The 25,229-nt window shown below is 42.0% G+C and overlaps 1 protein-coding gene across 6 annotated transcripts in view; it reads left to right on the top strand.

The window, feature by feature from the left end:
• UVSSA (UV stimulated scaffold protein A) overlaps positions 1 to 20,740 on the top strand; it is a 91,232-nt gene extending 70,492 nt beyond the window's left edge. For all 6 annotated transcript variants that reach the window (XM_075930914.2, XM_075930915.2, XM_075930917.2 and 3 more), the window contains 2 exons: positions 8,771 to 8,960; positions 20,333 to 20,740. In XM_075930914.2, the coding sequence (XP_075787029.2) occupies positions 8,771 to 8,960; positions 20,333 to 20,426 (284 nt within the window). In that variant the 3' untranslated portion in view covers positions 20,427 to 20,740. The remainder of the gene's footprint in view (positions 1 to 8,770; positions 8,961 to 20,332) is intronic.
• The last annotated feature ends 4,489 nt before the right edge of the window (positions 20,741 to 25,229 follow it).

A 25,229-nucleotide genomic window follows, 5' to 3' on the forward strand; every position in this document is an offset into this window, starting at 1 on the left:
CTTAGTTTCCTTGGAATTTCTTTCCTTTAAATTTTTGTTTTAAATGAAATGTGTATGCCCCTTTTCCTCTTCCCTTGTCCAGAGATTATGTTGGGACAGGGTATGACCAGTTCATCTGGCTTTAAGAGATGTCTCAACTAAGAGAAGTGATGGGTGAACTTTCTGACTGTGTCCATTGCCTCCTGGAAAATCATGTTCCTGGAAGTGAGGTTTATGTAACAATTGAAACAGTTGTTCCAAAAAGACAGAGAGCTGAGGTTTAAATGCCTTCAAATGGAAGTACTGCCTTCAGACCTTCATCAAGATTCATCACAGCCCTTCATATCCAAGGAAAGTGAACCTAAGAAGATGGCAGCAAGCCATTCACACAAGATTTCTTAATAAGGAGTCCCCAGAGGAAACCCCAAGCTAGCCAAAAAAGATCACTGACTTAAGTATCATTGTTATTGAAGGAACAGAAGCTGTCCAAACGCAGTACCCAGTATTCTCATGGTACTTTCCCCATGAAGCATGTTGAGTTGGCTAAGGACCCAATGGGCACAGGCAATGAAACACTGGTACTTGGAGTGACACAGATCATACCTTTTGGAAGATTCCATCAGTTCAGACAATGTCAATGTATCCCAAACACTGTCTGTTCACTTAACCCAAACTACATCACCAACTCCATTGGTACAGCTGTCCTAGCACTGATACTGGTACTTATGGCACCACAAGACTTCAGATACTCAAAAGACTTCACAGTGCCCCACATACCTAAGTCTCTGCTACTCGATATTGAGGTCCTGGTACCAAGTTTTCCTGCAGCTCCATGTTCCCCTTTGGCATTCATGCCATGCACTTTCAGTCTCCTGTAGGAAGTCAGATAATGAGCAGGAGGAGATAGTCATCCATCACTCCCTTCAGCACCAGGAACTTCTGAGGCACACTTTCTCTGCCTCTGTATCCAGAACCTCTTGAAGAGAGGAGAGAGGAACAGAAAGTCAACATTCAGACTAACATCTCATCTTCCTCACCAAATGAGGCATTGGTGTCTCCTCTACCATCATTAGACTAAACTTTTTCAAGACCTTGCTCAGAGAGTGGCAGACACACTGCTGTTACCACTAAGGATGTGGCCAAGTCACTTCATAAGATGCTGGACGTTCTGCACTCCTTTTCCTCATCCAGAGTCCCTCTCCCTACCACAAGGGTCTCTTGGACCCAGTCAAAACTGTATGTAAGACACCTGCATCTGCCCAGCCAATGTGTAAGCTAAGCTGTCTCATAAGAAATACTGTGCCCAGGAAAGGACCCAGGAGTTCTTTTCTTCCATCCACCCCCTAATTAGATCATTGTGCCTGTGGTACCCTCCAGAGGTTGACAACATCAGAGGATGCACACACACCCCCAATAGGGATTGGAAAACCTCAGTCTGTTTGGGAGAAAAATGTATTCTTTCACCATGCTAAAACTCCGCACCACAAATTACCAGGTGCTCAAAATAAGCTGTCTGCTATTTCGAAATTATTTTGAAATAGCGATTTGGCTGTGTAAATGCACTCAAAGTTATTTTGGAATAACAGTCATTATTCCGAAATAGCTTTGCTGTGTGGACATACCCTAAGAATTTATACATCTGGGCAGAAGAGAAAATACTATCCTCAGCCATCAATCAAATCTCGCTCAGCACACTACTCAACCTAACACTTCTACGAGCCACAAAGGAAGAAGTCTAGGTTCTCAAAATGCAAACCATCAGGCCCACAACCTACTTGGTCCCAACCATCCACCTCAAAATGTCAGTTTTAATGGGATTGTCCAGGTGTTGTCAGACCATTCCCTTCAACAACTTCTGATTCTGGCTAACCCTTCGCATCCCTGTGGATGTTGCCTTGCTCTGTTCTACAGTAGCTGAGAACAGATGGTATCTGATAAATAGGTGCTAGAGATTGTTCATGATGGATAGTCCATCCATTTCACTTCATTTCTCCCTCCCACAAGTCCCTTCCCCATCTCTTTTCAGAGACCCTTCTCACAAGAACCCATTATGACCAGAGATAGACCATTCTTCCTTGTAAGAGCCATAAAACCACTACCTCAACGTTCTACTCAGGAAAGATTTTTACATTCACTACTTCCTATTACCCAAGAAAAAGGGAAGTTGGAGACCCATACGAAATCTCAGAGCACTGAACGAATTCATCAAGGCTCAAAAATTTAAGACTTTCACTTCATCCTGTCAATATAGAATACTTCCTTTTGGCTCCCAAAGTATTCTCCAAGGTCCTTTCTATAGTGGTGGCCCACCTAGATCATGATTTATCCTTACCTTACCTGGACAATTGTCTTCTCAGGGCATGCTCCCTCGACAAAAATCAACAGGTTACCCTTACAGCTATGAATTTATTCTCAAGCTTGGGCCTACAAATCAATGTACCAAAATTGACAGATTAGATGAGTGAGAGTGCTACTTACAAAAAACAGATTCCTCAGTCTCTTCACTCTCATAGGGACAGTGCAGACTAGCCCTCAAATATTGACCAGACATTGCCTTCATCTTCTGGGGCACATGGCCACAGACACATTTGTGAAAGCTCAGGTCAGATTTCTCATGAGATGCCTCCAGTCATGGTTCAACTTGGTTTACAAACTGATTAACGATGGCCTAGACCAGTGGTCACCAACCAGTAGATCTGGATCTACAGGTGATCTTGGAGGCCCTGACAGGTGATCCTGACTGCTTTGGCCAAGAGGCTATCAAGTGAGGGCACTTCACCTGCTCCTCTCCCCACTGCTGCTCATCTCCTGCCCTTTACCTTGGAGCTGTCTCCTCTGGAGCCTTCTGCGTGCTGGGCAGGGCAGGGGATGGAGAAGAAGGGTGCTGATGTCAAGATGCACCCTCCCAATCTGTATGCTTTCTCCACAAAGCAGAGAGGGGGCACAATAGGACTTGGGATGGAGTTTGCTGCCTGCTTTAGGGAGTGGGCCAGGGCAAGGGGAAACCTGCCTTAGCCCCACTGCACCACCAACCAGGAGCCACCTGAGGTAAGCAGTGCCCAGATGGAGCCCACATTCCAATCTCTTACCCCAGTCATGAACTCTCTCCTGCCCTCCAGGCCCCTGCCCTAGCCCTTGAGCATCCAAATACCATCCCAGAGCCTGAACCTATAACCCCTCCTACATCCCACCTGCCTGCCCCAAGAGCAGCTCAGAGCCCCTCTCTCACTCCAGATCCCTTAATCAAAGACCAGAGCCTGCATCCCTTGTAGAGCCGGGAGTCAGCGGGACTTCTCACTGGCCCGGGCCTGCACATGGAGTTCTGCATTCCTCCTTTGAAATGTACAAGAGCCCCAGCAAGGGCTTTTGTACATTTCAAAGGAGAAATCCAGAAATGCCTATCGAGTAGTCGATAGAAATTCCATCGACTACTCGACTAGTAAATTACTCGTTATTTAACATCTTTAGTGCAGATATCACTATAACATCAAGGCTCCTGTACTACAATGAATACTGATTCTGTTTTCATTGCCTTAATGCAGAAATTTGGTATTTCCCTCTGACTTCACATTTTTATTTATCCTTCCTTGTAGGAGAGATTGTAAGGAATTAACCTTTAATATAGTTATGCTTCTGTTTCTGATCAGTATTACCAGAAATAAAACTTCTGAAACTGTAAAAAGATGGTGTGCCTTATCCATATCTGTTCCTGGTATGTTGGCATCTTATTTGAATCTAGTCTGGAACACAATTTTTCAACCATTATCTTCCCCTGTAAATCTCTCTTCAAAGCAAAGCATAAATTCCATAGTTAGCTATTATGACCCATTATCCGAGAATTGCTACCCTAGCACAAATGGGTATTTAAGTATAAACCAATAGCTCAGGTTTATGTAAAGCAAGAGTGTGATTTCTTAAAAAAAAAATCAAGATAGTTTTGACCTTTTTTCTTACCTTTATTCTGGCAAAATCTACAGACAGAGAAAGTGTAGTTTCAAATTAGAAACAGAACCTAAAGCCAAGCCTACACCCAAAAGGTAAGTCAACCCAGCTACTATATTGCACAGAGGTGTTGAAAAATCCACACTCCTGAGCAATGTTCCCTCTAATTTTTTCCATCTATGTACATAATAAATTTTTAGTGCACCAAAGCATGTGCAGATGTGCACCACCAATAGAAACACATGTTGCCAGCTGTGAGCACTCTTCCAATCAGCAGGGCGGCACCTGAATCTCTCCTGGGTGGCTGCCCCAGCACTTACCTTAAAGGGAACTCTGCTCTTGGGTGACATATTAAACCAACCTAACTCCTCAATAGATCAGTGGAAGAATTGTTCTGTTGACCTCTTGAGAAGGTAAATTAACTATGCCAATAGGAGACTTACTCCCATCAGAACAGGTAGTGTTTATACCAAAGTGCAACAGTGGCACAACTGTAGTGGTTCAAGTGTAGACGAGCCCTAATGCTCTGTTGTGTTAAAAAAAAAATCACTGACTGAAAACTATTGATTTTTTTTCTGTGAAATTGACGTTCCTCTAGGCTAGACAGAATTCTTATTTCTATTATTGCATCAGTGTGGTGTTGTTAGTAACACTCTCACCTCTGGCCCAGAAGGATGTGCACTTTAGTCCCACACCAGTTCTGACATTACTGTGCTGCCCTACTGAATGCCATTTTTAAGCTGATATGTCAAACTGAGCTCTCTTCTGCCCCAACATTCTCTATCTGTCTGGAAACTCTGGCACTTAGTTTGCTAGCCAAAACTTCCATTAATTTAATTTAAAGTTTATAATGTCTGTATCTTAACTATTATTAAGCATATATGCGCGTTGGTCTTAGTATTTGGTTCATTATTTTTTCCATACCTAAGAACTTTACAATTGTTAAGATATCCTGTGTTGTCATAACCAGTGTTTAAAAAGTCATGTCTTCCTTGCAAGTGCCTTGTAACAACATTACCAAGTAGGTCAGTGCAGCCGTGAGGAGTGTGCACTTGTTCGTAACACAAGGTAGTAGTTTAGAGATTAAAATAAGCCACCAGATATTATATGTACATTGTTCTTATAGTTGGCATAGTTCCATACAGTAGTAACCATGCAATTCAAAATGAGGCTCAATCGTGATCAAAAGTATATTTCATTCACTGCACAAAAATGCTGAGAGTGTTGGGTGTTTTGGTTCCATACAACCATTTGTGGGAGAGAGGGGAGTAGCACACATTTATTCCACCTTCTCCAATCCTATCCCTTTGCTAGCTATGCTTGTAAGGCTGAAAGAACATGGCATTTAAGCAATGAGTGGCAGATTTGTAAAGATGACAGTAAATAACAAAGCTGCCTTTACTGTTTTAAAGTAATAAATGCATCTATTCCTGTGCCAAATTAAACTGTTTTTTATTTTACTCTTAAATACAAAATTTGTTTTTTTAGCTAGTAATTTCTAATACATGCCAGAATGTAAAGATTTCCTGGGGGAACTAATCTGGTCCTTTTTATTTAAATATATATAGATTTAATTAATGTTTGCTGCTTCTAATTCCGAGTGTGTGAATTTGTAATGGGACTTTCAAGAAGTCTCTACTTATCACATATTTTAAGCTAGCTCAGGTCATTGGTTTTCTGGCATCTTCGCTGTACTGGCAGGTAGTTTAATTTTATCCCCGTGTGATTAACAAAAACAATTATGAAAAAGTAATATAGTTCACGTAATAATGACTAGTGTGTGTTTTGGCAGTATGGTCACTACTGAGATCTTTAGTAATGATCAAGCCTTGCTTTTTTAAATTTAATACTTAGTTTAAAATAGTAGATTCTAGCCATATGTTCACAAAACGGTGCTTTAAGCTCTTTGGCCCTGAAACAATGAATCATGAGGGATTACACTGACCCCCTAATCTGCAGTGTTCATCCTTTTCCAATAGTTCGCACACAGGAGCAAATTAAGTGCCTATTTTTTGTGTCAACCCTGAAGAGTATCTGGTTTTTCAGCCCTTAGTGACTTGTTAACAAACAGGTATCAGGACAAGCTGGTGAAGGCAGGCCGCTGGCCAGTCAGATGTGAAATAGCATCTCTTTACTAACTACAGTATTGATTCCCGCCTACCCTTGCAAACTGTGTAATTTTCTTTTCCCTGCTGCTAAACTCAGTAACAATGTATGAAGAGCTTTAGGGGCCCATCAATGCTCAAAAAGACTGCTCTTCCCTGGCATTCTATTGATTTTTCTCAAAGGCTTTTAAATTGCTCCTTCATTTTACTCAAATGCTCATTTCATCTCTACTGGATGCTGGCATTTTTTCGTTGTGTTTAAACAATTGCTCCATTCACTGGGTTCCTAAACTGTGACGCCTTCTTATTACTGAGAGATAAACTGTTTAGACAGTTTTCCTTAATCTTGGATTAATCGTTCCTGTATCTGAATTGTGCTGCTCTGTATTCCTTCACTTCAAAAAATAAACTCTGTGAAGACTTCTGATCTATCAATTGTGTGGGTTCTATTTTCTCACTATATGCTTCACTTTCTCAGTTCCTACACAGCTCTGCTTTCTTGGGGGAGTAGGGTGGAGTGGGGCATTGTGCATAATTTTAATCTTCTTCTGATATTTTTTTGTGCATAAAATTCATAGGTTAGCTCTATCCTTTCCTTGCATAGATGTGTTAATAATACTCCTGAACAATATTATTTTAATGTGGCTATGGGGAATATGTTGCCTCTGACCAACTTGAAACAGCACAACCTATATTTCTGTCCATGACCATTTTAGATATACAAATGAAATTATAGGGTTCTTTATTAGTAATATTAAGCAACTTTTATTTTCTTTCAAAGCTCTGAACAGATGGTAAGTATACCCAGTGTCTACCTTGTGCTATTATTATTTATTCACAGATGGAGATATTGAACAAGAAAGGTTAAGTGACAAGCCCAAGATTACTTGACAATTTATTGGCAGAGTGAAAACTAGGACTCTGGAGTTCTGGGTTTCTGGCACTTGAGTCAGGCTCCTGCTTTTCAGAATTATATCTGCACTTGGGTTTTTTCCAATCCATAGCTTGATTTTTCTATTAAGATTAATGTTCCTATAAATTTGAATTATCTTCAAAAGTAGACTATTTCCCTTTTTCCTGCACCAGCACCATAATCCTACTAATTTATATTACAGTGACATATGTTGCCCCAATCAGGGACAGGAGCGACATTATGCTAGGCAGTGTAGCAGAAAGTAAGGACAGTTCCATCCTCTCAGAGTTTATTTATAATCTAAGGGTACGTCTAGACTACATGCCTCTGGTGACAGAGGCATGTGGATTAGACTACCAGGCATAAGAAAATGAAGCGGCGATTTAAATAATCGCTGCTTCATTTAAATTTATATGGCTGCCGCGCTGAGCCGATCAGCTGTTTGTTGGCTCAGCGCGGTAGTCTGGACGCGCGGGAGTCGACATCAAAGGCATTTGTCGACCTCCCAGATATGCGGCATACCTGGGAGGTCGACAAATGCCTTTGATGTCGACCCCCACGCGTCCAGACTACCGCGCTGAGCCAACAAACAGCTGATCGGCTCAGCGCGGCAGCCATATAAATTTAAATGAAGCAGCGATTATTTAAATCGCCGCTTCATTTTCCTATGCCTGGTAGTCTAATCTACATGCCTCTGTCGCCAGAGGCATGTAGTCTAGACGTACCCTAAGTTACTCAGACCTTTTTCCTATTTTTGCACTTCAGTATTAGTATAGGTTGAACCTCTCTAGTCTGGCTTGGAACCTGACTGGTGCTGAACCAGAGAATTTGCTAGACCGCTGGAGGTCAATATTATGTAGCAGCATTACTAATATTTCCATTGCTTACTGGGCTCTTAGAAGACATTTAGGGGTAAATTAGAGCTAAATAACAGCACAGTACACAGAGAGCCAGGACTGGTGGCTGTAAATAAATTTTATGGGACCGTGGGAAGCCTGGCCATGCCCATGATTAGTAGACATCTGGCTAACTAAAATCATGCCCGACCATGGATGTTGCTGGATCAGAGTGTGTGTGGAACTAGAAAGGATCAACCTGTACTATAAATGGTTATTACAACCCTGAAACTTTAAGGCATTAATAAAATTATCAACAGAAATTTTTAACAGTTCTAAACGGACTGCAGTGCTATTTATTGTAGGAAGAAGAAAGTTGGATTTAGAGAATTTAAATGTAGAATGGTGGGATATTTTAGAAGACTCAAATTGGTAGAATAGAAAAAGATCATATTCCTTTCCTTAGTGTCTGCTACCTCCTACACATTTTGAAGCAATCTTAATTCCTGACTATGGAAATGCTGTTGCATGTCATAACAACCACTCTTCTCCTAAGGTGAAATATCCTGGGTCCTATTTTTTTAATTCATTTTTCTAAAAATTCAGTTTACACAAACTCCAGATGTCAGACTGTCGGCTTCTTGTTAACTTTAATAATAATCTCAGCATTTAGGCTACTTCTCCCATATTAAGTGAATTCCCTGGAATTCTGTTCTTGCTCTTTTACAAGAAGTGGACTTTGGCCTTGCATACAGAACTGTACTGGCTGTTGCAGTTGATATTCGAAAGTATCTCCAAACATCTTGGTCAGGATTTCTTTCCCGAGATGTGCTGTAGACTAGTCGTCTTGTACCCATTAGTCTATATAACATCATTTTCATACTAAAATCCTTCAGCAACCTGGTTCTGCCCTCCTTGTGAACAGGCCCTAATACCACTGGAAACTTGCAAGCTTTAAATGAGCTTTAAAACATTTGTTTTTTCTCTTCAAACAGAGTGGCAAGATCCAGAATTCATGAGAGAGATTGAAGCAGCTACTGGAGTAGATCTTGGATCCTCCAGATACAGTGGAAAAGGAAAAGGAGGGAAGAAAAAAAGGAAGAAAAGGAAATACCCAAATCTGATAGACTTGAAACAGGAGGCTAACACTTCTCGATCACGGCTGGAGAAAAAAGTCTTCAATAAGTAAGATATTCATATCTGAAACTCCTCATCCTCCACTTATTTCCTTTTATAATTTTTTTTTAATTTGACTAGCTGTTTCCACCTGAATAAGCAGCAAGGAAAAAACTGTCAGAGCTTGTTGCAGAAAAGCAGTGCCTTCTGCCTGCAAGAGAAGGGGGCATGGAGCAATAGTAAGCTGATGAACAGGGTTGTTCTTTAAGGAACACTGCACCACTGGCATTTATAAAACTGTATAAAGGACATTTATGCATCTTCTGTTTGCTTTCTTTGAGCTTCCAGCTGTGTGGCATTGTACTTCCTTTCTAGAATGTACTTGTTATTTGGCCAGGGCCTTTGTGCAGGATATTTGGAATTTGAGAGAAAGGAAGATTTTCAAATTATATAAGTTTCTATAGCTTCAGTTTCGGGGTCCAGAATTTGTGATGTAACTCTGTAGTAAGTGAGCCAATACTTTTTTGTAATTCAGTAGTTTAGGAGTAATGTAAGCCAAAAAATAAGGGATGTCCCTCTTCATACAAACAATTCAGAATTAACAGCACTGATTAGTAAAAGGGCCAATGAGTGTGGGTGTTTTGCTTTTGCCCGCAGTGGAATCTTGGTGATTGTTACTGGGTGGTTGGTCCCAGAGCTCTGAAAATGTGCTACGTTTCTGAAAGGCCATGTCTCCTCTCTTGCCTCCATCTCCTTCTTGATTTCAGAGTTTGACCCCGTCTATATGTTTGCTGGACACAGGTACAACACCTCCCAGTTAAACATTTGTAATCTGGAACACACCAGATCCCAGAACATACAACCAGGCTTTTTATATTCCTAGACTCTGTTCCTTCTTACAGCCATAATTGTTCTATAAAGGGTTGTGCAGGGACCTAAAGTCAACTAGATCCTGATATCATCTCTCAGGGTGCGTCTACACTAGCCCCCTAGTTCGAACTAGGGAGGCTGAGGACGACTGAAATTGCTAATGAAGCACGGGATTTAAATATCCTGCGCTTGATTAGCATATTCCCGGCAAGTCGCCATTTTGGAAACTGACTAGCCCGAAGTAACTGCCCGCGTCTGTACGCGGTAGAGAAGCGGGATTCCGAGAGAAACCCCTTAGTTTGAATTAACTGTTACTCCTCGTGGAATGAGGTTTAACAGTTAATTCGAACTAAGAGGTTTATCTCGGAATCCCGGTTCTCTACCATGTATAGACGCGGGCAGTTACTTCGGGCTAGTCAGTTTCCAAAATGGTGACCGGCCGGGAATATGCTAATCAAGCGTGGGATATTTACATCCCGCGCTTCATTAGCAATTTCGGTCACCCTCATTAGCCTCCCTAGTTCAAACTGGGGGCTAGTGTAGACGTACTCTCTGACACAGAAGCAGGGAGCTAGTCTGCACATCCATTAGCCATCCCAGGCTGCACAAAGAGATCAATAGGCTAGGGTAGATGGTGAAGTTGAGTAGTGATAGAGAATAAAGTCAAGCTATAGAGTATAAAGGGAATTAAAAGAATAAGATAAAAAATGTCTCAAATAGACTTCAGTTTCTCTACTAGCCTTATCAAGAAGGGGGAAACGTGTGTCACACTCTGTCTTCCCTCATTTGTTTCTCATGGCAGACTTCCACTCTGCTGTTGCACTTTTTTGCCTTCAGTAAAGTAGGCAGGTCCACTAAGTGTGAAGTAAACCGATTAGTAAAATAAACAATTAAAGGTAATTAAAGCTGTACAAATATGCAGTTTACCATGTGCCATAAGCACAGGTTTAAGTTAATAAGAATTCTGGTCCAAAGCATCCAAGGCTGGGAGGAAAGTTTGGTTACTGTTCTTCCCCCTAAACTCCCAGCAGACAAGAGACACGCTTGGGTATTCGGGCACCCAGAATAAAATGATGGGAGCTACAAGTAGCCTCTATTAGTTCTTACATACTAGTATTCATCAGGCTCAGTAACTCTATTGTAATTGAAATCTTGTATAGTCTGAAAAGTTCTTGGTAAAATAGAGCATTTCTTAGGTCTGCTCACAGCATGCATTCAGCGTTCTAGCTGCTTACTAGAGTTTGTTTTTGTTAGCCCTAATAAACCATTGTAGCTATGGGAGAGGGAGCTGGAGCCTACTCTGTTTCATGTATGAATAGAATCATAAGCTGAATGTCAGCTAAAGAATTATTATTGGTGGTTATGAGATAGGTCCCAGAGATAACCCAGCTTGACTTTCAGATCAAGGTTATGTTTGTAGAGCTGTCAAAAACCTTTAAATTGGACAACTGGGATCTGAAAATCAGCAGCAACACATAGAAGCCCTAGATATTCTCTTACAGAATTACTTTTCATGGGTTAAGATTTGGCTGAACTTTCTCTCTAAATGTCACCTTTTAAAAATATTTATATATTCCTATAGCTACTTTCTGCATTATCACCCAACCTTCCTCCCCTGCAAAATCTTTCTTCACTTTTGTAGCATAAATCCCATCTTCTGATGTTAGTAGCAGCACAAACATGTAAAGGGATTTGAAGCATTCTGACCTGTGTTGCTACTGTTCTCATCCCAATGTCCTGTTCCGGGCCATGGGGATAAGCACCTGTGCCATGCAAATCAGATGAAAAACTGATGCAGTGGAGTAGCATGCAGCTAGAGAGGTCTGTGCCAGCCAACAAGCAGTGAGGCTGTGCTTCCGTCCCCAGCCCAAATTCCTGTAATCCCCTTACAGCTTTGTCAGTACTTCTAGGAGGGAAATCTGCTTTCTCTCTCTGCTTCTTCCGAAGAAGGGAGAGCTGGAGGGTTTGCATCGCCTACTGAGAGAGGCCTGGGCGGAGATTCACAATACTGTCTCTATTCCTCTCCCTTTTCCTCCACTTGTGTCTTTCAGGCAGTCAGTGCTGCCCCCTGGTGCTGCTGGGGCCACTTTTGCCAAAAGCATAGGAAACTGGACAGGGGAATATGAGCTTGCACATTTCCCTATTAGTCAGGGGCTCTAAAATAAGTAATATATGTATAGATATGTGTATGCATGTTTAAAGATTAAGATTGGCCATTTGTATACAGTCACCTCCACTTCTTGTCTGCATCTACCACTCTCTCAAGCTAGGCTAACTCAAGGAGTGTTAAATTGAGTGTCAGTAACTTGAGGTATACAGTTAAGATGTGCTCACAGACAAGGGAAGTCCCCCTGCTGTCATAGGTTTCCAACAGGATTCTGCATCCCATCATTCTGGGTTACAGATCTGTTTGTTTAGTTTTAGACTTGTTAAAGGAATTTAGACATCTATCTTTTTACAGAGATTATTTTCTTGTTAGGCACTCTGATATTATGGTGATAGGTACCATATAAGGACTAGGGTAGAGCATCTTCAGCATGTTTCAAACAAGGTAGCAGTTGTATGTGCCTAGAAACTTTCAGACATTTGATTAATGTGACCAATGCCAGTGAAATAGAGTAATCAAATTATCTAAGAGGTGAAGTACTATAGAACCACAGTGATACTGGAATATTATGCCTCGAACATCAGATGGTATTAGTTAAACAGCATCCAAAGGGAATAGCATTTGTTTTAAAATTCTGTATTTCCCCATGTTTGATGCAATGGGTATTATAACTAAAAAAAAAAAAATCCACATCACTTTTCTATCTTTTGGTTAAAAAAAAAAGGCACATTTTCTGTGAAATTCTCATATTATCTGGTCTCAGTCAGCGGAGTCAATAAGCCATAAAGTTCTACTAATCAGAATTTCACATCAGCCTTTACAAAATAAATTTAAAGAGCTGTTTTTAGTTTACTGTGCTTCCTGCTAATGATCGTGTGTGTGTGTTTGTGCCAGGCATGGGGAATCAAACCTGTCATGTTTTAATAGGTCCCATGGTTTTCAGCACTAAACAAGATGATAACCTGGGCCCTTTATAACAACCTCAAATTACTTGAAATGTACAGGTGATAAACCCAGACTCTAGTCTGCCAATAAAGTTAAGTGAAATTGCACACAGATCATCAGAGTGGGATCTCATTTCATTTACAGTATTGCACAACCCAGTGGTGCTAATGTAAAACCTACATGACATGAAAGTGTCAAGGCCACTGTGCAGTGCTAAAGACTCGCTTCTCTCCTACCAATTAGATAATATTTGAAGTGCAAAACCAAGATCGCATTTTCCTTATTCTGACAAGACCAGAGCTGCAGCACTTGTTAACTTTGTTGATGGAGCTTTTGTTAAAGGGACACTACTTTCAAGGTGCTTATTTCAGAATATTGACATGTGCTACAACTGCTACTGAGAAGATCTTTACCCTGTCCTTTTAAAAGCATTATTAAGTATCTTCTGTTTTCAGAGATTTTAAAATGCTATGCAGAGTGAAGTAGTTAGCGTGGTACAGAAGCAGGTAAAGTGCATCTCATGGCGCTCAGCTACCATGGAGATGGGTGTGATATAAAAATCCAGACAGAACAGAATAACACATAAGGTGTGACCCCTCAAGATTTTGGGTGCCTCTGTTCACTGAACTAGGTAAGCACCTTGAAATCTAGGGCCTGGTTTCTGCAACACATCCTACAATCACCCTTACCTTTCATCGTTGTTTATATTACCATAGCACTAAGAGCCCTAGTCCTGGCTTTGAGATAAAAATACAGTCTGGGGAGAACAGGAATCCTGGCATGCACTGTGTGACTGGTGGTTCTCAAGGAACCATGGGCACCTTGTTAACTCCTACTTACAGAGTGAGGAAGTATTTCTTGTGGTAGCTGGGTATCAGCTCCCTGATACCACCAGGCTTTCATTCACTCAAGCACTCTTCTCTGGGTTTTGTCAGTCCTAACTTCACCTTGCAGGTCAGCAATAGATGTATTCCACTGCCTGAGTCCCTTTGAAAAATTCCCCAGTAATAGCCAGCCCCTGACACAGGCTACTCACTGAAATCCCAGATTCTCTGTCCCTCGTTTACCAGTTTCACTTTACACTACAACTATGAAGATTTAACAGGTTAACTTTTAATGAGTGAGGCTTACTGGTTAAAGCTAACTGGTGGGGCTAGAGCTGCTCCAGCCCCATGGGGCCCCACCCTGGATGGACTGCTCTAGTGCAGCCCCTACCTGGGGTAGTCCTGAGTGCCCTGCAGCTAGGGGCTGCTCTGGTATCTTGGATGGAGCAGCCTCTGTCCATGGTGAGCCAGGGCATCCTGCAGACAGGGGTTGCTCTGACCAGGATGCCGGAACAGCCCCTACCTGCAAGGTGCCCTGGCTCACCATGGACAGAGGCTGCTCCATCCAGGATACCAGAGCAGCCCCTGTCTGCGGGGTGCTTGGGTCTACCCCAAGTGGGACTGCACTGGAGCAGCCCATCTATGGATGGGCCTCCCATGGAGCTGGAGCAGGGGGGTTTCTGCCCCCTACTTATTCACACAATAAGTTTAACCAGTTAGCCAATTAAACGGGATTTTACATCCCTGCCATATACCACTGCTTCTGTAAACTGTGCAGCACTTGAGAACATCTTATATGAGAAGTCAGCTTATTTAAAAAAGAACATACATTTAACTAAGACCAGGAGAGTATGATGGAGATGGAGACTGCTCATGCGCAGAAGGCACTCACTCATGCCTTGCAACATGAGTCACCAGCAGTCATTAAAGATCCCATTCTCCTTCTTGCAGGTATTGGGGTGTTAGCTCTGCGTCCTAGTTAGCAGGGGTTGTGGACAATTACCGATCCTGCCAACACAAATTTACTTGCTAGATACGCTTCTTTTAATGCTTGCACATATCCATTCCACTGTCGGTGGGTGGGTGTGCACTGTGTACACAGTTGTCAGAGAACTCTTTTTCTTCAGAGGTACCGGTCAGCATGGCTCAGTACCTTTTGTCCCCACACGCCAATGTGCTAGTTTCAGAGGGTGGAGCTGCCCTGATCCTCTCACTTCCTTCTTACTGCCACTAATGGCTGTCAGAGCAATCTCAGACTTGTCATAAGTGCTTTCCTTACTCCTTAGTGTATATTTGCTGCTGTTAGGAAGTGAGTAAAATTTAAGTTAGTTTTAGTAACATTTAAGTTAGTTTTAGCTATATATATATATTAGTCTTGAGTCTTTTTGGATCAGCTTTTCATCTTTTGGTACTAGGGTCGATACCAGAATGATGCCATACTCACTAGATTATAAGTTCGGCAGATCTTGCACTTAACCTATGCTATCAGTAATAAATGTTTGGAAGAATCCCACATAAGTGCACAAATGTCACATTTGTAGGAGATCTAAGCCCCAGTCAAAGAGTGTGTCAAGACTCAAATGTTTACCCATGGATGCGACACTTTACCAAATTCATCTTACTCTGAGGAAACCAAGAACATTATCTTTGGTATAGAGTGTCTGCAGCTCCATGGTCCATTGGTTGGTACTAAAGGAGGGGCTTGGTCCCTCCTTTAAGCTCCAAACCTCACATGGGTGTGTCCATGCTAAAGCCAAATAGAGGCAGAGCCTCTACAAGACATTTTGGTAAGAGTAGCTCACTGGAGCATTCTTCAGTGAAAAAGGGATCACTGCCTCCAGGGCCTCTGTGAGATTGGTTGAGAGTGTCCTGAAAGATCTCGGTGGCAGAGTTATCAGTCATTGCCACTCCCAACCGCTCCCATGGGACCTATTTATCTTCTTGTTACCAATATCCCTGGAAGTGCAAGGAGGTTCACAGTCGGTAGCGATGGCTGCAGCACCAGCCTCACTGCATCAGGGCCCATGGTAACATTATCTGCCAACATTCCACAAAGGCCAGTGCAGTCGAAAGGTGAGTCTTCAGTGATGTCCCTGGTATTGCTATCCCTAGGCTTGGGCTACTTGTCTCCAGGTATCAACTCTAACCCCCCTCTGCCCTCAGTTGTCAGACATTTCCGATTCTTTCTCTTCAGGCTCAAGTAGGCATGTTAACATTTTCTTGTATACATGGACAAAGAGGAGCACAGTTGGCCCAGTTATGCCAGGAAGTAGTTCACCATTAAGACTTTCACATAACTAGTTCAGTTCATCTGGGGGCTGTTTATCTTCCATGGAAGCAGAACGTATTAGCAGATCAACTGAGTAGAACCTTCTTCAATTGCTAGTGGACTTTACACTAGGGGAGTTAAAATGCTTTTTTTTTTTTTAAATGTGTAACCACAGAAATGTCCAGTAGTTACACATTTACATGCAAGAGGGGGGAAGCAGAAGTGGGAAAGGGGGGGGAGGCAGTAGTCAGTGCTTGCGAGGAGCTGGCTTTTAAAAGCTGGCTTCCCGTGTGTACTAGCTCCTTCCTTCCCATCCCTCCCACACTGCTGCTAATCTGGAAAGGCCCGCTCTTGTATTCCTTCCCTCCTGTCAGAGGCAGCAGCATGGGGGAGGGGGAAGGTATGCAACTCCACAGGAGCTAGTATGCGCAAGGAGCCAACTTAAAAGCCAGCTCCTCATAAGCACTGGCCCCTGCCTTCCTCCCCTGTGCAGGCTGCCGGGTGAGTAGGGAGTTGGGGTGTAACCTGGACGGTTAACCGATAAGCTTGGGTTACGTTTACACTGTTACCTACTTCATACTTGGGCATCACCAGATCCATCTTCCAAATCAAGGGGATTTCCCAGATGAACATTTTTTTTTGTAATAAAGCCCCACAGAAAATGCCATTGGTTTTGTTCCCAGAAAGGTCTCAGCCCAGGCTCATTGACAGACAGATGTTAACCTGAAAGGATCTGCTCTTGTATTCCTTTCCTCCTATTCCATTGCCGCCCAGAATATCATTCAAAGTAAAAAAATACCATTCTTATATAATCTTTATAGCAACAATGTGGTCTCCACAACACTAGAACATAACATAAGAATATTAAGAATGGCCATACTGAGTCAGGCCAATAGTTCATCTGGCTAAGAATCTTGTCTTCTGAGAGTGGACAGTGCCAGGTGCTTCAGAGGGAATAAACCCAACAGGCAATGATTGAGTGATCCATCCCCCATCATCAGCTCCATGCTTCTAGCAAACAGAAGCGAGGGAAAAATCAAGGCCTGGTATTTCGCCTCGACTATCCTGGTTAATAGCCTACACCCCATTAACTTATCTAGTACTTTTTAAATCCTATTATAGTTTCGGCCTTCACAACTTCCTCTTGGAAGGAGTTCCATAGGTTGATTGTGTGTTATACAGAGAAATACTTCCTTTTGGTTTTTTTTAAACCCGTTGCCTGCTAATTTTATTGGTGATCCCTAGTTCAACTATTATGGGGAGGTTATTTCATTATTATTTCATTTCCATATTTGCTTTCTCCACACCAGTCAAGATTTTATAATCCTCTATCATATTTTCCCTTGATCATCTCTTTTCCAAGCAGAAAAGTTCCAGTAATTAAATTCTAATTTTTTGACCCTATAGACTTTGTCAGTCAAGTCTTTGCTGTCTCTCACTGGGTCTAGGTGGTAATTTTTTTCAGGACCATTGCCACCTGCTCCTTTTCAATCTGCAAGAGCTCTCAGTCATGTGGATGCATTGTGGTTAATGTCTTTGAAGAGATCATGTTCTAAAAATGTTCAGAAAGTGCTACTGACTAGTAGAAAATCCTTAGTTGGGGACTTTTACCTGGCTAAGTGGAAACACGTTTGCACTTTTTCCTGTCAGAAAGGCATATTCCCAGTGCATGTAGCCCTCAACATTGTCCTGGTATATCGTCTATACCAAAAACATCAGAATTTGGCAACTATCTTTGTAAGAGTACATCTGGCAGCTCTCTCAGCCTTCCATACATCAGTGGATAGTAGATCCCTTTTCTCAGCCCTATCATTACCAGATTCCTAAAGTGACTAGTCACATTGTTCCCACACGTGCAAGATTATAAACTTCCTTGGGATCTGAACTTGGTCCTCGCAAAGTTGATGGCACCACCATTTGAGCCTCTAGTAACTTCTTCTATGCTCCACATATCTATGACGATAGAGAGCAGTTTTAGTTGCTATTACTTCTGTCAAAAGGTGAAAGAGTTGAGATCCTTGCTATCAGAGCTTCCTTATACAGTTTTCCATAAGGATAAAGGTTATTTCTGTCTTCACCTAAAATTCTCTTGAAGATGGTCTTTAATTTTCATGTTAAGCAGCCAATCTAGTTGTCAATGTTCTTCACAAAACCCAGTGCTCACAGAGATAAGGAGAGCTCATTCGTTGGATATGAGAAGGGCTTTATTTTTCTTCCTGGAGCATACTACATCCTTAAGATGCTCCATGCAGTTGTTAGCTGCAGTTGTGGGCAGAGTATCCAGTTTCCACTCCGAGAATTCCTGTATCTTTATGCATTTGTTTATGCTGCTGTCAGGGTGCAAGCCCCCTACCGTGCCTCAGTGCCCCCTGACTGTCCTCATCTAGCTCATCTCAGGGCAAGTTACAGTCTGTATGGGTTGCTCATCATTGGCATCTTGTCTCACCTGCTCTGCTTACTTAGTCAGCCACATGATCCGCCCGCAAACCAGGGCTTTGTCTCCAACCCCTAGCCAGGGGGAGTCTTGGCTGGCCCTCTTCCAGCCGTTGCTGGCTATCCCTAGCTTGTCTCCCTCCAAGGAGCTCCTGCTTCCTCTGCAGTCAGCTCTCCACTGGCCTCCCCTAAGCAAACTGTGCTTCCCTATTTATAGCTGGCAGCTGGGCTCTCACTCGCCCTAATGGCTTCAGCTGGGCTTTTCCAAGCCAACCGGGCTTTTCTGTGTAGCTGACAGCTGGGCTCTCATTAGCCCAACAGCTTCAGTGGTCCCTCTATTCCTGCTCTGGCTCAGGGCCTCAGTCCTGGTCTTAAAGGGCCAGTGCAGGGCAGGCGCCCTGTCACAGCTGCCAATAGGCTAATATAACCCCAACAGAGAGTATTGACATGTACTAGAGCACAGGCAACTTTGGCAGCTTTTTTGAAGCAAGTGCTGATTATAAAGTTTGTAAAGCATCACTTGGTCATCTGTGCTCACTTTTGCTTCTCATTATGCCATTTCCCATGGATGATGTCAGTTTTGGATAGGTTGTCCTACAGTTGCTCTTCAGGTAGACTCAGACTTCATCTCCAGTTTTTTTACTTGTTTATCACCTATAGTGGAATGGACACATCCAGACACTCAAAGAAGAAAAAACATAACCTATCTTTCTGTAGCTTATTTTTTGAGATGTGTTATATGTGTCCATTCCACTACCCTCATTCCTCTCTCCATTGGAGTTTATCCACCCTCTCATACCAGCACGTAATGGTATGTGGCAATAGAGGATGAGATGCCTCAACTGGTGCCACTAAGGTCAGGTCTACACAACGGGGAAAGGTCGAATTAAGATACACAACTCCAGCACCATTAATTACATAGCTGGAGTCAACATACCTTAATTCAATTTTCTGTATGCTCGCCATAGCTGGAGGTCGATAGGAGGAAATGCTCTCATCAACTTCCCTTACTCCTCGCAGGAGTACTGGTACTCATGGGATTGCCCTCTGAGTTCGATATAGCAGGTTTTTACTAGACCCACTGAATCAAACTCCAGAAGATTGACAGCAATCATCCATGTAGTGAAGATAGGGCCTGAAAGAAAAAGTTCAACAACTGTGCATGAAGCGCGCACACACACTTACAGTGAAATGAACATGTGCAACATATCTTAAGGGGGAAAAAATTACAGAAAAGAAGGTAGCCATTTGTTTACAAGGCATTATCTTCTCCTTTCTAAGGTTTTTGTGTGAGTAAAATAGCTGCCATATTCCATCCCGGAAGTGGCATGGGGGAGGAGTTGAAGAGATTTATTTTCTTTATATTGCAGTAAAGCTTTTGCAGAACCTTTGTAATAAAATGTGTGTTTGTTTTTAATTGAACAGCAAGCTCTGTTTTGAGTTCTGGTATATCCATTGCTAAGTAAATGTTCTTTTGGTTTAAAAAAAAAAAACTACTCTGAAAGTTCTTTGGGATAAAACTTTGATTCTCCATTGCATAGTATCTCCCTTTTATAAACGCATGCTCTGTAGAATTTCAAAGGTGTGATTTCCCAGAAATGCCTGTGGTGCACAAGTGTGATTGAAAATCAATGAGACCTGTGCCCCAAAGCTATTTAAATGCTTTTGAAAATCCCACTTCAAATGTTTGTCTACCCAGGATGGTGCTGTAATGAGGGTGGAATGTACAGCCATTAAACTGAAAGACTTTAATTTGTTTACTCCTGTTAATAAAGCCACTATTGAATTTAAACTATTTGTATTGTTGCAGCTAATTTAGTTAACATGACAGATTTGTTCTGCCTCATCAGTGCAGTGCTCTGAGGCCTGATTAGTGATTAATCATACCTCACTCCATTTTTTGCTAACATTAATAAACATTTCCCATTACTCTACATATAGAATCAACTTAGCTGTTAACTTGTTTTCATCCATCTCTTGCTTTTTCTTACAGCAAAGCCATGAAACGTGTGGTGAAAGCAATGAATCGACTGGACCAAAAGAAGCATGAGAAGTTTGCAAACCAGTTTAACTATGCATTGAATTAAATTGCAATAAAACAGAGGACCAAAGAGGAGAATTAACAAGACTGCTGCTATATACAACATTTCTCAAACACCTTCATATTCGAACTAAAATATTGTGCTCTACATTCTTACTGGGGTTATTTTTTAATTAGTGTCATCTTGTTCTGGTAACTTATTAATATTTGATAATGAACATGAATTTTAGTAAAGATGTGGCTGTACGTAATTGAATGCATTTAACATTTTGATAACTACTTGGAATTTACATGAAATGGAACAACCTTTATGGCTTGTACTTATTCTAATTAAAATGCTCAGAGATTTTCCTTTCCTAATGGACTGATATAATTTTTACACTGTGGTGCCAACAAAAGAGCCTGTTTAAAGTTTGCTGTGACTGTATCCTGCTTTCAACAAGGATTTATTCTAAGCAATTTGATTAATGCAAAAGATCACTGTACAGCTTAACCTATAGCTCTTGAGCCTGGTCTACACTCAAAAAGTTTACCATTCTAAGCACCAGCCTAAAATGCCTGTTTAAAAACCCCATCCCCACATATAAAAGGATTCTAAACAGTTTGCAAAAACCATTAGGACGAGACTTGCTTTCAACAGATCTATTACCCACTTCAGTCTGAATAGTTTTTGTGCCAATGTAGAGTTGCTGAAAATGGCTCAGTTAGTCCCCCAGCTATCATCCCATAGTGCATCTGTGACAATTTTAGATTTTCCAGACCCACTACTGCTGGGAATTATGCCACAATCTGTGGGATAAGTACCCAGAATGCATTGCAATTGGAATGGTTTAGAAGAGCACTACTGTGGAACAAAAGTGTGAGGTTTTTTTAAAGTGGTTCTGGAGGAGTAGTCTGAAAGCAGTAAATTACTTATGATTAAACCGTCTGACCAACCACATCATCTTTGTAGGATAGAAATGGAGTCCACATGTCTGATGTGAACTTTATTGCTGCATCTCAGGCAGAGTGAGTGGAGCAGTGATCCAGCACTGAACACAAGGCTGCAAGGTCAAGGTGTAAAGTGCTAAGCAAGTCAGGAAGGAGGAGGGGTGTGATATCTATAGTTATATTTTAATAACTTCTACATAAAAGTTTGATAAAATTTATCAAAACCACTGAATCAGAATTGTTTCCCTTGCTCTAAATTGTGTTAACTTAATCTCTGCTCTCACCTCTTTCAGGTGTTCTTCAAAGTATTAAAGGAATTAAAAATCTTCAGTCTAGCTACTGACCAGATCTGACGATAACTAATTTATAGCGGTGGCAAATAAATATCTTCACATGTGCAAGCAGTGTTTGGAAAGCATTTAATGCTGAATCTTAATCATTTATCTTGGAGTGGTTTGTAGCTTGAGAGACTTTTCTTTTTCTCTGTGGTATGAGTATATAAAAGCTGTAGTTTGAAATCACTACTAAAGTTCATTGGGAAGTTGGAACCTCTACAGTCATAGAATCATAGAATAATAGGACTGGAAGGGACCTCGAGAGGTCATCGAGTCCAGCCCCCCGCCCTCAAGGCAGGACCAAGCTCCGTCTACACCATCCCTGACAGATGTCTATCCAACCTGTTCTTAAATATCTCCAGAGAGGGAGATTCCACCACCTCCCTTGGCAATTTATTCCAATATTTGACCACCCTGACAGTTAGGAATTTTTTCCTAATGTCCAATCTAAACCTCCCCTGCTGCACTTTAAGCCCATTACTCCTTGTCCTGTCCTCAATAACCAAGAGGAACAAATTTTCTCCTTCCTCCTTGTGGCACCCTTTTAGATATTTGAAAACCGCTATCATGTCCCCCCTTAATCTTCTTTTTTCCAAACTATACAAGCCCAGTTCATGAAGCCTGGCTTCATAGGTCATGTTCTCTAAACCTTTAATCATTCTTGTCGCTCTTCTCTGTACCCTTTCCAATTTCTCCACATCTTTCTTGAAATGTGGCGCCCAGAACTGGACACAGTACTCCAGCTGAGGCCTAACTAGTGCAGAGTAGAGCGGCAGAATGACTTCACGAGTTTTGCTTACAACACACCTGTTGATACATTCTTGACTGTACAGTTTGAAACTCTCTTAACCAGGATTCTCTGGACCAGCAACATCTATGGTCCAGCACAGATGTTACAACATCAGAGAGTCCCCGTGGAGAGCCAGTGGCAAGGATCCCATTGGGCCAGCACAGTAGTGGGCTGCCTGCAACGAGCTGAGAGTGGGGCCATGCTGCACGTGGCAGCAGGTCTGCACAGCAGGGCTGAGAGAGACAGACAGGTGTGGCTGCCCGGCAGAGCTGGAAGCCACAGTAGCTCGGTGGGGCAGGGATTCATGGTGTGCAGCTGCTTGGCAGGACCCAGAGCCCAGCGGGACCCAGAGCCATGGCAGTGATGGCTGCCCAGCAGTGTTAACAGGGCAGCGGGGCCAGCAGGAAGTGAGGTGCCAGCCAAGGAGCTGGCAGCAGGGGGTCCAGAAATGACTTCCCCTGGTCCAGCAAAATCCTTCATCCAGGACCAGTTAGGTCCCAAGGATGCTGGACCAGGGAGGTTCAACCTGTACTAGGAAATAGAGCCATGACATCAGTTAGGTCATCTGACTCCGCAATGAATGCCATTTAACTGTCAGCATAGACAAGAACAAATTGTGATCAACAGTGGATCAACCACTTAAATGTTTCATCTGCTAGCATAGGCAAAGTCATAGAATCATAGAACACTAGAACTGCAAGGGACTTCGAGAGGTCATTGAGTCCAGTCCCCTGCCCTCATGGCAGGATGTGTTTGAATGCTCTCGAGGTGATTAAATGCTAATTATCATACCACTGGAAAGAAAAGTTGTGGGCTTAGGACACTGGGTTAAGATATGGGAAATAGGCATTAATGTCCTTGCTCTGTCATGGCCTTCCTTCATGATGCTGGGGAAGCCATTGGGCCTGAATTCACCATCTGTAAAATATGGATGTAATGCTGCTTTATCTCAGAGGCTGTTGTGAGGATAAATATTTAAAAGATTGTGAAATGCATGGAAAACTTCTATTGCAAAACAAAGAGGCATTATTATTAATATATACAGCTGTAGGATCTTGTGGATTAATGTCCACAACAGTCACAGTTATCAGTTTTGGTAATAATAATTTCCATGGCCATGAAGAATGAGAGCCTCTTGCTCCAAAATAGCAGCTTTCCCCCCCCCCCTCCACACTCTACAAAAGGGAGAGGCACGCTGGCAATGTTCTTTAGAGTGGACTTGAGACAATACCATAAAAGTTTTGGGAAACAATGGACCCACTTCCATTGTTCCCTGTGCCTTATACATTTTTTCATTTCTTTAGTAACCCCTTGCTTTGCTTTTTAATTTGATTTTTCTGAAGGACCACCAGTAAATGGCTGTTAGGTAAAAAGCCTGGTAGCATTCTCTGAAATGCTTCCAATTCCACATTCAGTGCCATTAAGACAGGCAGAACTGTAGGGTCTCAATGTGTGGATGAGACAATGGTATTGGAAGGAGGGAGTTAGGTTTATTAGGAACCGGGGAGCCTGTTGAGAAAGAAGACGCCTATCTAAGGGTGGGATCCACCTCCTAAACCAAAACAGAATCAGAGTGCTGACATGCAAAATTAAAAAAGTCAAAAAGGAGTTTTTAAACTATGCTGGGGGAAAGAGCAGGTGCTGAAAAACACATGGTTGGATCAGATATATTCCATAGAGGAGGTTTTGTTAAAAGGGATTCTCTATATCCTAGTGAAGGGGCAACAATAGAAGTTGACAAAGCATAGGAAAGAATGGAAGAGAAACAGTGAAAAGAAAAAAAATCCCATTCAATTACACCATGTGATAGACAGCAAAATAACAAATTTTATAAGGGCTTGTATACTAATCCTGAAAGTCTAAATACTAAGATGAGAGAATTTTGAGTGCCTGGTATTAAATGAGGCTCTTGATATAGGAATCTCAAAAACTTGATGGAATGATGACATCATTGGGACACAGTTAATACCAGGGTACAAAATATATAGGAATGACAAAGTAGGTCTTGCTGGGGAAGGAGTAGCATTATATGTAAGACAATATGGAGTCAAATATAGTAAAAATCTCAAGAGAGTCAAGTTGTACCATAGAAGTTTGAATAATAAGAGTTTAGCAATAGAAATATGCTACTACCCACCAGATCTGTATAGTGATTGTGAAATATTCAGGAGGATTAGAAAAATGCCTTCCCCAACCCTTCTTGGGAACCACTTGCACAACATTTTCAAACGAAGTGGAATTTCTCTCATTACAATGAGTGATAGACCAGGTTCCCCTTCGATACCAATGGAGGGGGTTTTATTCAACGTATTTCCTAGTACAAAAATTAAAAAACAACAAATAGTCTGGTAGCACCTTAAACACTAACAAAACATGTAGATGGTATCATGACTTTCGTGGGCAAAACCCACTTCTTATTTCCTAGTGTCCAAGAAGTAAGGTGGTTGAAGACCCCTTCTTATTCTCTGCCATCTCTACTGCTGTACTTGCAAACTCAAGTTTTCCATGGCCATGTTGACATCACTGGGAAAAGAGAGCTCTTGACATGAAGGATGTTTACTTTCACATGGGCAGTCACGCTGCTCACCAATGCTTTTTCAGGTTCATAGTCTGCTCTGCACCCTTTCATTTCACCCTTTCCTCATTGCTGCCACCCCGAGGCTCTCTGTCATGTCAGCTTCTATCAGATGTTGTGGTTTCAGAGCTTTTCCCTAGTTCAGGGGTCTCCAACCTTTTAAAGCATGAGTGAATTTAAGTGCAATCCAGGATCTACTTCAAGCCCAGATACCTTTGG

The sequence above is a fragment of the Pelodiscus sinensis genome, chromosome 4 (assembly GCF_052426305.1).
Source record: "Pelodiscus sinensis isolate ZL-2025 chromosome 4, ASM5242630v1, whole genome shotgun sequence".
Classification (NCBI taxonomy): Eukaryota; Metazoa; Chordata; order Testudines; family Trionychidae; genus Pelodiscus; species Pelodiscus sinensis.